The sequence below is a fragment of the Canis lupus genome, chromosome 18 (assembly GCF_003254725.2).
Source record: "Canis lupus dingo isolate Sandy chromosome 18, ASM325472v2, whole genome shotgun sequence".
NCBI classification, from domain to species: domain Eukaryota; kingdom Metazoa; phylum Chordata; class Mammalia; order Carnivora; family Canidae; genus Canis; species Canis lupus.
In genome coordinates this window covers 38,100,403-38,119,639 of record NC_064260.1, presented here as the reverse complement: position 1 = coordinate 38,119,639, position 19,237 = coordinate 38,100,403, and the positions used below count along the sequence as shown (strand labels likewise).

Genomic DNA, 19,237 nt, shown 5'->3' with positions numbered 1-19,237 from the left:
CCCTCTGCCTATGTCTCTGCCTCTCTCTGTCTCTGTATCTCTCATGAATAAATAAATAAATAAAATCTTAAACAAAATACACTCCCCTTTTAATCTAAAACAATAATCAAATATATTTCTTTTAGTAAGATATAGGTCTCTGTGAATAGATCTTAGCAACCTTGCCCTCATAGGAGGCAGGGCGTCAGAAGGTACCAGGCTTTATTCATAGCATGCATGGGGTGGGGGTAGGGGTCCTGATGGAGCAATTGCCATGATTGAACAGTGAACCTTTAAAGTAGGGCCAGCAGGGGATCCCTGGGTGGCTCAGCGGTTTAGTGCCTGCCTTCAGCTGGGGCATGACCCTGGAGACCCGGGATCCAGTCCCACATCAGGTTCCTGCATGGAGCCTGCTTCTCCCTCTGCCTGTGTCTCTGCCTCCCTCCCTCTCTCTCTTTCTCTATCTATCTATCTCTCATGAATAAATAAATAAAATCTTAAAAAAAAAAAAACTGTAGGGCCAGCAGACTTGAGGTCCCGCATTGAAAGTTTTGCCTAAAATTTCCAGTCTTATTCAGAGCGCTTCAAGGAACTAAGTGCAGAGTGGAGACATGGGGACAAATATGGCAAAAGAATGAGCAACTCAAAGTGTGGGAAAGTAAGTACTCTAATTCTGTATTCGTTGCTCAGAGTTCATCGTCATGGCAACCGACAGACAGCCTCCCCAGGCCCCTGGAGCTTCAACTGGCACCAGAGGCTGCTTTATGGAGGACGGCATTCCTCAGGGCACCTTTGACATCCTTGTTCCTGAGGGTGTAAATCAGCGGGTTGAGGAGGGGGGTGACGAAGGTGTAGACCAGGGCGATCTGGCGGTCCTCGTCCACCGAGGAGCTGGAGCGGGGCCGCAGGTAGACGAGGCTGCAACAGCCGTACTGCAGCAGGACCACGGTGAGGTGCGAGGAGCAGGTGGAGAAGGCCCGGCGGCGGCCCTCGGCGGAGCGGATGCGCAGGATGGCCGAGGCGATGAACACATAGGACACACAGATGAGCAGGAAGGGGACGGTCAGCACGAGGATGCCCACCACGTAGAGGACCGCCTGGTGCACGCGGATGTCGGCGCAGGCCAGCCGCAGGACCGGGGGCACATCGCACAGGAAGTGGTTGATCTCCCGGCGGTGCCCGCAGAAGGGCAGGGTGAAGATTAAGGACGTGAGCTGCAGGGAGAGGACCAGGGCCAGGCCCACCGCGCATGCCACCATCTGGGCGCACAGCTTCTGGGTCATGATGAGGGTGTAGTGCAGCGGGTGGCAGATGGCCACGTAGCGATCGTAGGCCATGATTGCCAAGAGAAAGCAGTCAGTGCTGCCGAGGGTGACAAAAAAGAACATCTGGGCCCCACAGCCAGCCAGGGGGATGGGCTTCGGGGCTCCCCAAATGTTGGAAAGCATCAGAGGCACCACCACCGTGGTGTAGCAGATTTCCAGGAAGGCCAGGTTGCAGAGGAAGAAGTACATGGGGGTGCGGAGGGAGCTGTGCGTGCACACCACCCAGATGATGGCTGTGTTGCCACAGAGGATCATCAAGTAGAGGAGGAGGAAGAGGAGGAAGAGCAGGGCCTGGAATTCTGGGACGGTGGTCAACACGCGGAAGAAGAACTCAGGGGGGCCGGATTGGTTGAGGACAGGGCTCCTAGCGAACATGTGTCCTGCAAAGGAAGAGTGGGGAAGTGCTGAATCTCCCTCTGCCAAACTGTTTTGTTGTGGGAAGAAAAGCAGAATAGTAAATTTGATCTTTGATTTAGCATTTAGTATCTACTTTCTGATTTCAGCACTTGGGGTGATTCCCACTAGAGAGTATGGAATCTTTGTCCATGGAAATCTCCATAATTGACATAGCTACTCCTCTGTAGAACTTTCTGATGTCAAAGACGTGTAGCTATTCTTGGTGAAATGTCTTTTTTTTTTTTTTTTTTGCTCTGATATTTTACATCTCATTGACAAGGGCTAATTCTTTGCTTGTATTTAATGGAAGAGTTGGGTAGTTGCAGATATTTTCAAAATTAGACAAATGGATGTATTGCTCACTTTTTTTGTAAACATTCTTATTGAAATATACAGAGAAGTTCATGAATAGTAAGGTACAGTTTTTGTTTTTTGTTTTTTGTTTTTTTTACATAGTAACTACACTAGTATAACCATCACCAACATGAACAAACTGAACAATTCCAGGAAACCTACAAGCATCTTTTCTTTTTTCTTTTTGTATATTTTTTTTATTGGAGTTTGATTTGCCAACATATAGCATAACATCCAGTGCTCATCCCATCAAGTGTCTCCCTCAATGCCTTTTCATCTCCTTTCTACCTCACAAAGGTGAATTAATTATTCTTTGACTCTTGTCACTGTAGATCAGTTTCTGTTTCAATTCATATGTGTAATGATAGAGTATGTATCATATCTTAACTGGCTGCAACACTGTGTCTACAAAAGTTATTCTTGGTGTTCTGAGTACCAAGACTCTGCTTTCTGTTGTTTTATAATATCCCATTTTATGGCTGGGCTATAATTTATTCATGAGTTCACTTCTCATCCAGTTATTTTGGCTCACATAAAACTGGGCAAACCCCTTTTATTCCAATCCTTCCGATATACACTTTTATTTTATTTATTTATTTTTAAAAGATTTTATTTATTTGAGAGGTACAGAGATAGCAACAGAGATAGAACAGCAGCGGGGAGGAGAGGGAGAAGCAGACTCCTTGCTGTGCTGGGACCTCCCCCCCCCAATGCAGGGCTCAATCCCAGGACCCCAGGATCTTGACCCACACTGAAGGCAGATGTCTAACCAACTGAGCCACCCAGGCACCCCCCAATATGCACTTTTAATATAAATCCTCTTGTTTGCTTTTTTTTTTTTTCTAAATTTCCAGTCAGGAACCTAAACTTTTGGACTTGGACAGATGCACATAGTAGGGGACTGTAGGGACTAAGGAATAATTAAGTTGTGGCTGCCCAAGATAAGAAAAGACAATAATGAAATGAAAAATACAATAACAGGATTGAAATAGACATCAGAACACACAGGTGAATAAGAAAAGAGCTTTAAAAGCACCTGGGAAGGGAAAAGTACCTATAGACTAAGCAACTTCAGTTCAATTGAACTCCAAAAAATATATACAAAAAAATACTACAACTTTTCAATGTAATAACCCAAGAGATGATAAAGTAATATCTATAGTTCTAAGAAAAACAAATTGGTGTGAAAGAATTCTGTACCCAGGTTTTAGTGACTTATGTTCAAAAGCAACAGACAGACTTTCTCAGACTAAATACAATGAAAACAATTCCTCAACCAAGACTCCTGATTGCTGGGGGATTAATCAGAGCACATAATCCAGGACTGGAGAAGTTGTAATGTAAAAATTGGATTTGAGAAATCAAAGAGTCAAATATATATTTAACACCAAATGCTTGATGCAAAAAATATTGTTAAAAAATTCTGAGGATAGTTCTTGAAAATATTCATAATGCAAAATGCAAAAATTAAAATAACCCTGCACATTTAAAACCATGAACTGTAGCATTAGGAAATTGATAGGGAAGGATGGGGGAAATAAAATAATCCTGAAATAATTTCCACAGCCTATATAAGGAAAGACTCAAGAGATATTTCATTTAGATGTGACTAATCAGAGAAATACCTATTCAAACATATATTTCTGAACAAGGATCATCAGTAGAATAAAACTCAGCATATCCATTCCAAATGATCTGATTTAAAAAGTAAAGATAGTACAGGGAACAGAAGGCTCAAACAAAGAAAATGTGAGCAAGCATATAAGATAAAATAGCTTAAATAAGAAAAGTAAATATTTAACTTCTGAAAATAAGTTTAAATGAAGTTTGTGTTCTATTAAAGATGGAATTTCATATTTATATAATCCACCAGGTGCACATACAGTGACAAAGGAAGGCTAGCATTGCTTTAGTTTAGCGTGGTGTGTTCTGTGATCTAACCAATGGAAGGAGACAAAGTTAGGCAGGAGTTAGATTTGACTATCTAGCTGAAAACACAACAGAACCAACTGAAAAATTTGGACTAATAAAATATTCATTGGAGTGGCTAGATCCAAATGACATGTAGCAGAGGATCTCTTAACTAATAATCTTCACTGAACTGCTGTTTCAGATTAATCACACTGTTCATTACATCTATTCAACATACTAAATGATGACCATGATATGCTGAACACAAGAGACCTGTTGCTATTTTACTATGTCTGAATTGCATACATGGCAGTTGGATTTTCCCCAAACCAACTTATATTGCTTGTATTTGTGTTGTAATTATGTAATTTTCTCAAGTATTACAAAATCTAAGAGTTGAATGCTTGATAATTATGAGTTGCCAAAAATTTTTGTGGAATAACATATGAGCTGGACCACAATAAAAGACTTAGAGGGAAATTTGGAATAACTTAATATTTATATTGAACGTGAGTCTAAATGTTCACTCTGTTGTTACAAAAGCTAACACTGGAATTAGTAGATAATGTCTGAGAAGAAAGGCTTTGATTTTAGGTGATACAAACTCAAAGCCCCTGGCTTTATATCAAAAGGTTGATAAATAAATGCCCATTGGAATATTTTAAGTTAAAGTAAAATGATTAAGTATGTAGTCCATGCTTTGGATTGTAGGACTTTCTGTTTTCTATCAATGTTAGTTAGAAAATGCCCTTCCCTCAAACAACCACCAAAATGAATAGGTGAATAATAAATAGGCCAGTGAATCAACCTAAAAACTAACAAGCAGGAACTACTTGAAGAAAACTGCTAAGCTTTGTGTGTGTATATATATATACCTGTATGGAAAACCCAATATTTTAGTGTTAATTGGCTCTGAAGTAACGTGTGACTTCTATATAATTCTATCAAAATCCGTGGAAGAATGAACAAGAGAATGTTAAAAAAAAGTGCCAAAACAGAACAAAATTTGCATCACGAGACATTAAAACATATCACAATCATATGTTATAAAATATATCCTATGTTATATCATAAATCAAAATGGTATCTGCAGAGCACTAGAGCTCCAGCACACTAGAACAGAAAGAACCATTGATAGTAGCCAAGTGTTCTATAGTACTCATTGGGTCAGGCATTAATTTGGGCACTTTCCATTTCTTAATTTATTTCACAATGGTCTTCTAGAAAGGGGTTCTTACACTTGCTTTACATATGAGAAAATTAATGCACAGAGAGGGTAAATGACTTACCCAATGTCACACAGCTAGCAAGTGTTGGAATGACAATTTAAACATGGGCTGGAAAAAACAAAACAAAACAAACAAAGAAAAAAACATGGGCTGGCTCCAGAGTCTCTTGTCTTAATCACTGCATTATATTTCCTCTATTTTTTGCATCAGTTTTATCATCTGTAAAATGGATCTGAAAATAAATGTACCTATTTCTCAGGTTGTTGTGAGACTCGAATTATTTTGCAAAAGCACTTAGAACAGTCAAGGCATAGAGTACACAGTCAATGTATATTCACTATTGTCACTATTCAAATCAGTTAGAGAGGATCAATTTCCTAATATGGACTTAGGGCAATGGGTGAATCATTAAAAAAAAAAAAAAGAACTCCCTAATGCGTTATGCATCAAAATTTATTTCTGGTGGACTTGAGATTCAAATATTTAAAAAACAGGAAGAAAACCACAAGATAATGTAGATGAACTTTTTTCAGACCTAAGACTACAAATGATTTGCAAGCAAATAAGCAGAATCCACAAAAATGTTGATATTTTGACAGAATAAAAATTTAAAAGATCTGTGGGTCAAAAATACACTAAGCAAACTGAGTAGAAGATGAAATTTTATATAATCTGGCAAAAATAAATCCCTCATTAGAAAAAAGGAATAGAGGACCTGAATAGGCAATTCAAAAAAACCCACAAATACAAACATGCAAATTCAACCTCATTAATATTCAAATAAACATACAATGAAGCAGAATCAGATACTATTTTCTACTTACAAACTGACAGTGGGAAAAAAAAGATAGTATCAGATACTATTTTCTACTTACAAACTGACAGTGGGAAAAAAAAGAAAGTATCTGCTGTTGTTAAAGTTGCAAGGAGAGACACATCCCCAAATATTGCTAGTGGAAGTATAAGGTGCTAGAAAAATTTGTGAAGTGCAATTTGGTGATATGTAATAAAAGACTTAAAGAAATGCATATGCTTTGCTTCAGCAATATTATTTTAAGGAATTTATTCTAATAAACTAACCATGAGTCTGTGCATAAAATTATTCCACTGTTCTATATTGTGGTGAAAACTATCAACCAAAATATCAGTAATAGGAAAAACCTTAAATTAATTGTGGCCTCTCCATGGGATAGGACAAGCAATCATTTGAAAATGATGCTGCAGAAATATACTTAATAAGATGAGGATGGCTCATGAAAAGCAGGTTATAAAAAAGCATTACATCATGATTCCATTAAAAATAATGATATCTGTTCATAAAAATACGAAAGAACATTTTTGAAAATATTAATAATGGATATTGCAGAATGAGTAGGATTGCGAATCTTTTTGTTTATGACATGCTTTTCTGCATTTACAAATTTTACAATGAACATGTGCAATTTGGCAAATATATAGTAAATTAGCAGGTTTCCTTTATTCATTGGTATTTCAACACGGTGTTGGGAAGGAAAGCTGGTAGGGTGTCAATCACATGGATTTTTGGATTCAATTAGATATGGAGTTGAAATCTAGTCCCTTTATTTGCTAATTTAATTTTTTTTGCTAATTTAATTTTATGCTAATTGTGTTGCTTGGTAAGCCTTGGTTCTTTGATGTGTGATTCGGGATGTGAATATGGAAACTTATACGGAATTTGTGAAGATTAAATATTTCAAATATATAATGTGTCTGGGACATAACAAGTGTCCAATGAATGTAAGTGCCCTCCCCTGTTTTTTTCAGGATGGTGAGTTTCCCCTAGATATTTACCCTTTGGTTCTTATCTTTTCCAGAATGGATAGTGAGATTCTTCTAGAGCTGAATCCCTCCAGGCCTTTCAGTTGCTCTGCTAAACTGTGAATAATAAAATGAGCAACAGAGAAAATAAACCAAAAAAGAAAAGAGATTTTAGTGAAATAATTTTAATTATATATGATGAAAACCACATAAGCTAGATCTGGATTCAGGAAAACATTTAAAGATGATTCTATCTTAGTAAGACATGAACCTCAAATGAGCAACATCGTACCTAAATACGAACATACAACATTTGGTGCAAAACATAATTTGGAGATAAAGCAAGACATGTAGCATTTTGAGAGTGATGTCTGCTAGGACAAGTGACTACAGAGTGATTTCAAGGACAAACTCACACACATATCCAAGGTGAGACTATAGCCTATTGAAAAACCAAACACATCAGAATTTGTATTTACAAATTAGGATTTTCCTCTCCAGCGTTCACTTTCAAAGGTTTTTCACTCTACTATTCTGAGAACCTCCCAACCCTGTTACCATCATTACCTGTGAATTCACTCAATTTTGGGTGCTTGTATTCCTTCCTTGGAGATTTGATGTTTAAACACTCCACTCTGGCAGCACCAGTCTGAGAAACATATCAGTCAGGGCCATATTTAGGCTCTACAAGGGCAAGAACATCTGTCTTGTTTACCAGTATATCCCTATCATGATTGATTTGATTTGAACTAAATTGAATTCTTTTGTAGTTAAATGTCATGCCCTTTAAACTTCCTTTCAGAGCCAACACTCAGTGGCTCTTTCTACAGCCCAGTTATCCTGCAATTACTTCAGCTCCACATAGACTGAGGCTTTCTCAAGCCAATGGTCATTTATCCACTACACGTTGAAGGGCTTGGGTAGTATAGATTCAGTTGACAAATGAATGGTGGGAAGGCTAGTAATTAAACTCTTGATGTACTTGTTGAACCAATAAGTTTGATAATGTTGGGAAATTCAAGGAACCACGAAACCCACAGCAAGGTCTAGTCATAGGTTAAATGTGTGCTCATTTATAAAACATACAGAAAGTCAAATCTGTATCTGGGAATTGTAAGGGGACTCAAGAGTGACCAGTTCTATCCTTTTGTATCCTACATGCAAAAACCGAGGTCTGTCAAGACTAAGCCTGTCCAAAAGCATATGGCTGGTGATGGGCATACCTGAGGCCAGCATCCACATTCAGTGTATTAGTTAGCAGAGACTGGACTCTATATATATCTCTATAGCTCACTTTTTCATTTACATCAAAGGCTACTTAGAGGGTGCAAACATCCAGGCAGAAAGGATAGTTAGTGTGAGTCTGGTACTGCTACTGAAAAGCATGTCCAGACTCAGGTGAGCACTGTGCACACCGGTAAGGGAAGAAACATCTTTTATTGAATATTTTGAGAACTCTTCAGTACATCTTCTGCCCCAAGGTCTTTCCCGTAATGGTGCCCACCACACCATTATCAAGTTAATTACGCTTTTAGGAGATATTTGATCTCCCAACAAGAGTGAGTGTTCTGGTTCTGCGATAGACTAGTAATCTCAGAATTCTAAGTACACTTTAGTTACCTTTTGGAGCTACGGTGAGAATTAACAGTAGTGTGCATTAAATGTTCTGCCCAATTTCTAAGAGTTGCTCTTTTCCCACTCTCTTTACTGCTCTTTCTACCCCGGCTCTACAGAACACTTTCAGTTCCTTTCCATGGTCTTGTTCTGGGGACTTCACATTATCTGTTCTGGCTACTTTGTACAAGAGTATCCCTTCACACTCCCTAGATACATCCCTTTGGAACTCAGCCCAGGTGACATCTCCCCCAGAAAGCTTTCCCTGATTGTCATTTTCCCCCAAATCTAGAGATAGGTGCACCTTCTATGAACCTCTAGAGAACCTCCTCCTCACCCCAACTCTAAGATACTGTGCCCTACCCATAAATGAATCAAGCGAATATTTATTGAGTGCCCATTATAAACTAAAGTCTTGGGCTCAGCTATGTGGATAGACATAGGAAAATTATGACATAATTGCCAACTTCAGCCTCATAAGGAAACAGGGCACATAACAAAAGAATTTAAACATTTGGGACACCTGGGTGGCTCAGTGATTGAGCACCTGCCTTTGGCTCAGGGGGTGATCTGGGGTCCTGGTATCCAGTTCCACATTGGGCTTCCCGCATGGAGCCTGCTTCTCCCTCTGCCTGTGTCTCCACCTTTCTCTCATTCTGTGTTTCTCATGAATAAAATGAAATCTTAAAAAAAAAAAATTTGAAACATCCTTTGAGGAACTAATTCTTAAAGTTTAAGAATTCTTAATTCTTTAAGAATTAAGAAACTCATTCAGAAATGAGTTTTCATGAGAAAATTGAAAACATTGTCACTTCCTTTCAAGATTTCCAATGCATATTAGCACAACAAAGTTCTCTGAGGTCCTATTGTAGAGCAAACAGGTTCTTTTACTTGAAAAATTTCCAACTCTTTTGACCATGGACTATTTCCCCCTCACATAGCACCATTGAATGGTTTAATAATGCTTAGGGTTTAATAATGCTACTTGAAAAAAGTGAATATCATGCTATACTCTTTAGGGTGGTCCCATGGAAGAAATAGTGAAAGAAAAGGCAAAAGACCTATTTTATTATGGCTTTACACTTACTAGCTATATGATACTGAGCAAATCAACCACTTATCAGAGTTATCTTTTCTATATCTGCACAAGTGGATAGTAACAGCCACTCTGATAACTCATTGGTTTTCCACAATTCAATATTGATATATAGGAATGTTTTTCTCCAGTAGTAAAACCTTAGAGGAATTTGTGTCTCTTATTACCATTTTTATTTTTTATTTCTTAAAGATTTTATTTATTTATTCACGAGAGACACAGAGAGAAAGGATGAGACATAGGCAGAGAGGGAAGCAGGCTCCTGGTAGGGAGCCTGATGTGGGACTCCATCCCGGGTCTGGGATCATGCCCCAGCCAAAGACAGAGGCTCAACTGCTGAGTCACCCATGCGTCCCAGTCTTATTACCATTTTTAAAAATCAAATCAAAATCAAATCAATCAAAGGAATAAAGTCTCTTGAGATGCTCCCTTACCGCTTTGAGATTATCTTCAATCCATCAGCCACCTAAGGAAATTCACTAAAGAGAAGGTTAACTCTTTTGCTGAGATGTTGAGTTCTTGCCATGGAAAATAAGGAGAGCCCACTGACTTTTTTTAGGGTAAAACAGAATGAAGATCCATGGACTTTGTGTTGCACAGTATCTTCTGGAGAGGACAAGTAGATGTATATGATACCTCTGTAATGTCCAGATAAAAACAGAGAAGTGTCCTTTACATACTAAAAGCCAAGAGAAGAGACATCTCTTATAAATTTATGATCAAGGTGGAGCCGAGTGAGAGACCTATCCTCTGGAAGGATGATACTATGGAATAATCCTAATTCAAATTCTGAATTCGAAGAGCTGTCTCTTTCTTAGTGATAGAAAATAGATTCTGATACATCCACTCAGAGTCCAGTCTTGCCTGATTTAATCAGATTGTTCAGTGTCCTTTATGAAATGTCTTTAAAATTAATGGGTCCCCAAAGAGGAGGAATTTCCCCCGTGGTTTTCCCTTCAACTGAACCCAAGTAGAAAGAATTTGAGGAAAATTTCCCAAGTTGATCAACTAAGCCAGATTACTGGACAAGTCTTCTAAGTGGTCACTATAGACAATTACTATCTGGGAATTCCATGAGGGTATCCTCATTCCTTACCTGCACACACTGGGGAATTTTTCAATGTTGTATTCCAGACAACCACCCACTGAGCATTGTTGAATGCACACATTCATTTCAGCCTGAGCTCATGGCCCATGTGTGATGCACTAATTCAGCCCTAGCCTAGGCATCTGGGGATCTGGAGTCCAGTTAGTGCTCTGTTGTGTGGTACTTTGACCAGGCAAGTTATGAAGCTCTCATGTGGGCTCCTGATTTGGGATGTGAGGTATGCTATTAAATGGATGTCATGGATCCTTATAGCTCTAAAGTTATGTGAATGGTGGGTACCTTTTTCTTGAGAAGCAGAAAATTTATGAAGGATTTTCCCATAATCATTCCTTCTGACCTTTGGCTTCATTTTCTTTTGTCTTACTTATTTTTGTTTCTTGATCAAGGTTTTTCTCCTGTCGATACTTTCCTACTCATTGAAAGGTATTGTTGTTGTTGTTGTTGTTGTTATAGTGATATTTCCAACTCTGCCTTACCATGTTTTTCTTCTCTGTTTCTTCCTTTTCCACCTTCCTCCAGACTTCATGGGCTTAAATCACATACTTTCTTATCATTGCTGCCATTAATTTTTAGCCATGTTCAGCCTCCTTGTTTCATGTCCATTATCAAAGATGAGTTTTTATTCAATATCTAACAAATATTTATTGCATTCCTGTGGTCATCCAGGCCCTACTTCCAATCCTTGGGATCCTTCAGAATACAAAACAGACAATGATTTTATCCTCATAGAGATTATGTTCTTGGAGGGAGGAAGACAGATCATAAGCAATAAATAAGAATAAGCTCATTTAATAATGTGCTGGAGGAATGGGTGCTATAGAAAAGAAGCAGAAGAAGGTAAGGGCAATGGAAGAGACAGTGGAAGAGAGTGATGTTGTAGACAAGTGGGATACAAGGGTTACTTACTCTGTGTCCTGGGAAGGCCTCTGCCAGGCATTCAACTAATCTATGAAATGACGTACCAGCCAGGGGAAAGAAGGGAAAACTTAGGGTACAGGCAACTTCACATGAAAAGATCTCCTCTAAAGTCAAAATAAAAAAAAAATAAAAAAAATAAAGTCAAAATAAGCAAATCAAACTTATCCATAAAGCTCCAAAATATCTAAAGTCCATGTGAATGAAGACAGTTTGCCTTTTTATATTCATGACAATGGAATGTAAGTCTATGCCAGTTCTTATAACTGAGGGAGTGGGCTAGTGCATAGGGAGGTTGCATTCAGATTTTTTTCCTTTTTTCTCCCACACAGATACATTTACTTGTTCAGATGACCTCATTCCTACAAACATTTTACACTCTTGCAATAGTTTCCATGTAACAGTATGTCCCCTCCCTCCTTCCCTTCCTTCTTTCCTTCCTTCCTTTTCTTACATTCTTTCTATCTTAAAAGATTTATTTATTTTAATGAAAGAGAGAGACATACACATACACATACACACACACACACACACACACACACACACACACACGCAGAGAGAGTGAGAGTGTGGAGAGAGGGCCAGAAGGAGAGGGAGGGAGAAAATCCTCAAGCAGACATCCCTGCCCCGTGCAGAGCCTGATGCAGGCTTGATCCTAGGACCCTGAGATTGTGACTTGAGCCAAAATCACGAGTTGGATGATCAACTGACTGAGCAACCCAGGTGCCTCTAAATGTCTTTCCTTTTATTTTTATTTTATTATTTTATTAATTAATTTAAAAAAATTATTTATTTATTCATGAGAGAACAGATGGAGAGGCAGAGACATAGGCAGAAGGAGAAGCAGGCTCCCTCTGGGGAGCCTGATGTGGGACTCCATCCCAGGACCTGGGGATCACGACTTGAGCCAAAGGCAGATGCTCAACCACTGAGCCACCCAGGTGCCCTGAATGTCTTCCTTTTTAAATATTATGTTCACACTTACACTTTTTGCGACTAATAAGTAGTATTGATATTCCACAATTTATTAAACTATTCCCTAATATTGGACATTTAGTGGTTTTTATTTTTTAGTATTTCAGATAAATACGTAGCTAATTTAGATTGATTCCTTTAATCATCTGAAACACTTATTGCCCCTATACTTAGTTTACAGGGATATTTTTGAATGATTTAGAAGGTAATTATGATATAGTATACACTTCACATTTCATAGGATAAATTTCATGTTGTTCTTGCCACAATAAAATTTTTGTGCCACAATAAAATTTTTGTTCTTGCCACAATAAAATTTTTTTAGAACCACAATAAATCTTTTTAAAGTACAGCAAGGGTATTTTTAAAACATCAGGAAAAGTTCTATAGAAATCATTTATGGTATTTGCCAACAATGGTATCTAATTAGCTCAATTATAGTAAGTACATATCAATGATCTTTATAGACTTATTTGCCTTTCATGAGGACTCCTTGATAAAGTTCCAGGTTTTGGAATTCAGTAGAATCAGCCTCAACAAATTCAATACCACATAATCAAGCATGCTCCAGAGTAATTGCAATGACACTGGTCCAAGCTTAGTATCATGAAATCTTCTGTGAGGTCCCTGGCTCCAGTGCAGGGGGAATAGCTTATAACATTGCTAATATTTTCTGAATGATTACTCTATGCCAGCCAATTGCAGGAATTTTAAGTATATATAAATATACAAATATATTAAAACTACGGCATCAAGAGAGATTACTTTAAGAGGTGAGTGAAGTCAGAAAGAAAAAGACCAAGGACTGAGGCCTGGGGTGCACCAACATTTGGGTGTCAGGACAATAAAGAATCCAGCCAAGGAGTGTGAGGAGGATGAAAATAAGGACAGGTAGGCTTAATGAAGTACCATCCAGGTATTGGTCATTGTGAATTTGTGATGGTACCAGCCTTCTTTTTTTCTGATCTAGATATCCAAAGCATATTTCAAATGCAACATACCTAAAATTCTTGAACAATTCTTGATTTTCTGCACTAAATTTTATTTTCTCATAGGATTCTCAATTTTAGTAAATAGCATCTCATTATTCCACTTTTACAGGTCACAAAATTTTGGAGTCATCTTTGACTCCCCTCTTCTACTCACATCCCATGTCCAGTCTGTTTAAAATCCTATTGGCTTTGCCTTCAAAGATATCCAAAATATGATTACTTGCCTAGATTGTTACAATAGATGCCTAACAAGACTCTGATCCCCTCTTTCCTCTTTAATAGCATATTTTCTACTCTGCAGGCAGAGTGAATCACTTAAAATGTAAGCCTAATAATGCTTCTACTCTGCTCAAATCTCTTTGGTGGCCTTGCACCTTATTTTGGGTAAAATCAAAGTTCTTACTATGATCTATAAATTGCTCCATGATTTTGACTTTCTGTAATCTCTTATCTTGTCTTCTGTCATATTTTATCTTATCTCCTACCATACCAGTCTCTGTTGCTCTCTGCTTCACCCTGTGTCTCAAGTAACACTGCCTCCTTGCTGTTTGGTTCACTGGACACTGGACACTAAGCTGTTCTGGGAAGAGCAATAGAGCATATTGATTAAGTGTATGGACTCTGATGCCATATTGCCTGGGTTTGATCCCTGGTTATGTCTTCTACCATTGTTTTTTGTTTTTGTTTTTGTTTTGTTTTGTTTGTGTTCCCACCCCCACCTCTCTGTTTAAATGTTGAAGCCTAATCCCCACTGTCGCAGTATTTGGAGATGGAGTCTTTGATAGATAACTAGCTCATGAGGGTGGAGCCATAATGAATGGATTAGTGTCCATATAAGAAGAGAAAGAGACTGGAATTCTTTCTTTCCCCACAATATGAAGCGACAATAGGAAGACAGCTGTCTGCAAACCAGGAATAGTGTCTTCACCAGACACTGGATCTGCTGGCACATTGATTTTGGACTTCCTAGCCTCCAGAATATAAGGATTAAACTTCTACTGTTTCAGCACCCCAATTTGTAGTATGCTGTTATAGTAGCCCAAATTGACTAAAACATATGTATTTTGTTAATCATTTCAATAGATTTAGGTAGAATGAGAAAGGTTTCCTTTAAAATCACTACATCCAGCCAACTGTGGAAACAACCTAGGTGTTCATCAACAGATGACTTGATAAAGAAGAAGTAATGTATATACACAATAGAATATCACTCAGCCATCAAAAAGGATGAAATATTACCATTTCCTTTGATGTGGATGGAACTGGAGGGTATTATGCTGAATGAAATAAGTTAATTGAGAAAGACAATTATCATATGGTTTCACTCACACGTGGAACTTAAGAAACAAAACAGAGGATCATAGGGGAAGGGAGGGAAAAATAAAATCAGACAAAATCAGAGAGGAAGACAAACTGTAAGAGACTCAACTATAGGAAACAAACAGAGGATTACTGGAGGGGAAATGAGTATGGGGATGGGGTAACTGAGTGATGGGCATTAAGGAGGGCACTTGATGTAATGAGCACTGGGTGTTATATGCAACTGATGAATAACAGAAGTCTACATCTGAAACTAATGATTTACTGTATGTTGGCTAATTGAATTTAAATTAAAAATTAAAAAGTCATTACATTCATTACTACTTTAAAAATTACAATTAAAATACAATTCTTTCACCTCAAAGTATCTCAAACGGCTTAAATTTTTGGTAAATTCCCAAAATAAGGAATTATCTCAGGTAAATTTACGTTTCATTGTTATTGCTAACACCCTCAAGCCTGAAAATGGTGTAGAACTAAACTCTATTTGATGAACTCAGCAGAACATTCTGAGGGAATATAGAGAAGATGGTTGGGGAACCTCTCATAACATCACCTGTGAAAATATTCTCTCCAATTCTCTTCCTTTGTTTTACCTCTGTGTACCCAAAATGATAGTAATAATAATTGATATCATGTATATAGGGCTTATTATAAAACCTGTATTAATTCATTTGATCCTTTAGTGATAGATTTATTGTAATTTCCATTTGATTGAAAATAAAATCAAAGTATCGCGAGTTTAAGTGATTTTTCCCTTGTCACACAGGTAGAAAGATACAAACCCAGGTAGTGTGGTTTTAAGGTTTGTGCTGTGCCACAAATCTTTTTTCATTGCCTATCTGTAAACTTGCATGAAAACCACTACTTTAATTATATAACTAGAGATTATTGACTATAGAAAATCACTGATAAATGAACTTACTAAGAAGTCAATTGCTACCTAAAATGCTAGATGACATAGAGAATATTAAAAAAAGACACAAAAAAATCATCTCATTAAAAACTTCAAACACTGACAAGATAACAAAGTATTACCACATATAGTGATGGGAAAACAAGAATTCAGTAAGGTAGCATGGAAGTTACTTTTACTCTTTCGGGAAAATAAGAGTTGGTTGGAGGACATGCATCAGAGAGCAGAGGGTCTGAACAATATTGTTGCATACATTAATTGTTTAGCCAATACTTTATTATGGGATTATTAACATATTTTCTTTTCTACATAAAATACTATATAATAATCTTTTTCTGGTTATTTTCTGCTTGCCCCTAATTCTCAACGTCCTTTTCTGCACTGTCTTGCTCCAATAGGCTAATTTCTGAGAACTGAACATTTGGTCAACACTGCCCCCTTGCTTCCAGCTGGGTTTGGCCAATGGGAGACAGGATAAAGGTTTAGGATGGTATGAGCAGGGAGATGTTGGGGTATTTACCTTCCTACTCTCTACTTGCATGCCTGTAGTTCTGTCAATTGTTACTTTTCCCGCCTAAAGCCACAGTTACTCCCAAATGTTTTCTCTCAATAAATCTAGCTTTTACTGATCTCTGATAATACTGTATGCTCTTATGTGCCTGAGGTCTAAGAGTTATCATGACTTCCTGCTATGGCTAGTATGTAAGTGTGTTGCCATCCATGTTGGTTCCTTTACTCATACTTCTCTATATAATCCTCTTATTATTTTATTTCAGTCAGAATTTATTGACTGAGCTATCTCTTTCCAGATGATACCTGAGATGCTGTGTTATACTTGTCACTTCCTATTGTTATGCTCATTTGTTAATTTCCTTTCTAGAACAGAATTACCGAGTAAAATAGTAGAAGCATTTTAAAGGTCTCTGGCACACATAGCTAGATGGTATCCAGATAGTTTATACCATTTTTTAAAGATTACTTTTAGCATTGTCTGGGAGAAATCCCAGTGGCATGGAGATTTGCACGAGTTGGAACCAAACTCTTTCCTGAAGGTTGTACCCTCCCCTAGTTGTTCTGGGAGAGGCAATTCCTGGTAAGAACTCTCCCCAAGGTCCCCTTCATTTCACTGTTCCTCAGGGTGTAGATAAGTGGGTTGAGCAGTGGGGTTCCCAATGTGTATACCAGTGAGATGAACTGATCTTGCTTGGGATAGTAGCTGGAGTTGGGGCGCAGGTACATGAAGGCGCAACAGCCATACTGCAGCAGGACCACAGAGAGGTGGGAAGAGCAGGTGGAGAAGGCCCGGTGACGCCCAGCTGTTGAGTGAATCTTGAGCACAGCGGCCACAATGAAGGTGTAGGAAGTGGCAATGAGGAAGAAAGGCATGGCAATGGCCAGTGTGGCTGCCACCAGCACTGACTGCTCATGGACATGGCTATTGGCACAAACAAGACGCATCACTGGTGGGACATCACAAAAGAAATGCTCGATACTCCGAGCCCGGCAGAATGGCAGAGAGAAGATGAAGGCCACCAGTTGTGTGGACAGGAACAAGCCAATCACCACAGAGGCCATGACCAAGCGGACACAGAGAGTTAAAGTCATGGTGAGAGGGTACTGCAAAGGGTGGCAAATAGCAACATACCGGTCATAGGCCATGGCAGCCAAGAGGAAGCAATCGGCACTGCCGAGCCCGATGAAGAAGATCATCTGAGTGGCACAGCCCAGGAGGGTGATGGTCTTCTCTGGCCGTAGGATGTTGGCCAAGATGTGGGGCACCACCACAGCAGTGTAGCATATTTCTATTCCCGAGAGGCTTCCCAAGAAATAGTACATGGGTGTGTGTAGGCGGGCTTCTGTCTGGATGGCCACTACAATTAGAACATTCCCACTGATGATCAAGGTATAAATTAGGCTGACTCCAAGGAAGGACAAGACACGGAGCTCTGGGTGGGAGGGATAGGCCAGGAACCCAAATTCCATCAACAGTGAGCGATTTCCCCAGGTCATTGAGTTAACAGAGTGTTTTCTGCCAAGAGTTATAAAGACAGGAAGAAAAATCAGACCAATATATTATTAGTTCACACTCTGAGCCATATTCTAATATAATAGGTCTGGAGTTAGAAACTTAGAATTATTAGAGCTAATTCTTTCTTTTCTTCCTCTTTCATGAAATCTCCTGACATAAGTATCTACAACCTAATTTCTAAGTCCCAAGAGTTGTGTAAGAATTTCTTGAGAAAAAGAGGCAAAGTAAGTTTATGGTCTTCAAAATGATTTTTAGTGGAAGTGCAGTGAAAATTAATTCTTTCAGTAAATTCACAAGTGTCAAGAATTCTTGAAAATGGGGGTCATTAAGGAGAGGGGAGGAAGCTATTCATTCATTCACTTGTTCATTCATACATTTATTTACACACAATGCCTCCTGAGGTATTGACACATGTATATAGATGTATCACTGAAAAGCTAGTCTAATGATGGAAAATTAAGAAATAAAAAGATGCCCATGGACAAAGAGTTCACATAGGTCTGAGATAGATGTATCAGAGATGAACCTCGGAATACAAAACCTTCCCTCTCCTGGTTTCTCTATCCATATCCAATCAGAAGTGTAGGACTTGAAGGAAACAGGGAGATTTATCATAGGGCTCCTCCTGACTTGTGGCAGTATAGGGAAATGTGTGAACATAAGCTGTTGGAGATCTAAGAATCCTCCCCCTGAGTGTGAGGGTGAATAAGAAAGACACTCAGTCTCCCTCTATTTTTCTTCTCTTCTAAGGAGCTAAAGGGAAATCCAGCTTCCTTCTTGGATTTGCTGTTTCCTTAAAAACTTTGAGATAAACAGACATAACTCTCATAGGGCATCCATTCCACTATTTTCCCAAGATCACCTCATATTCAAGAAGGAAAAAGTGTGATATTGTTTCAATTTGCCTATTTTCAACATTAATTATTTATGATGAGCTTTGAAGAAAAATCTTAATCCAGAAGCACCACTCCAGGACAAATCATCCAAATAGACCCAGCTCTGTGTCACAAGCATAGGGGGAAATGTAATTAGACTGTCACAAATATTCAGAACACCCAGGGCATGAAAAGCTATTCATTCTCTTTTCCTTTTTTGAACTTCAATCATGTTCCAAATGATTTCTAACATCGTCTGTCATATTCAACATTTTATTAAAACATGAGGAGTAGGGGCAGTGCATCAGTGTGTGAGATGAGTTTTGAAATTAAATGATGTGGCTTGTATAATCCCAAATCCTGGCTCTGTGATGCTAGGCAATATCTAATTTCTCTAGGTCTTAGTTTCTTTATTTGAGAAATA

General features: G+C 38.5%; 2 protein-coding genes across 2 annotated transcripts; both read right to left on the bottom strand.

The window, feature by feature from the left end:
- Positions 1–719: 719 nt before the first annotated feature.
- On the bottom strand, positions 720–1,679 carry LOC112663152 (olfactory receptor 10Q1). Its single transcript, XM_025451729.3, has one exon. It carries the CDS (start codon positions 1,677–1,679, stop codon positions 720–722), a length of 960 nt encoding a protein of 319 aa, XP_025307514.1.
- A 15,295-nt stretch (positions 1,680–16,974) lies between these two features.
- LOC112663709 (olfactory receptor 10W1) lies at positions 16,975–17,919 on the bottom strand. Its single transcript, XM_025452780.1, has one exon. The coding sequence runs from the start codon at positions 17,917–17,919 to the stop codon at positions 16,975–16,977; it is 945 nt and encodes a 314-aa protein (XP_025308565.1).
- Between the last annotated feature and the right edge of the window lie 1,318 nt (positions 17,920–19,237).

Coding starts and splice junctions, on each gene's coding strand:
- LOC112663152 (XM_025451729.3), bottom strand. CDS start 1,679: ATGTTCGCTAGGAGCCCTGTCCTCAACCAATCCGGCCCCCCTGAGTTC.
- LOC112663709 (XM_025452780.1), bottom strand. CDS start 17,919: ATGACCTGGGGAAATCGCTCACTGTTGATGGAATTTGGGTTCCTGGCC.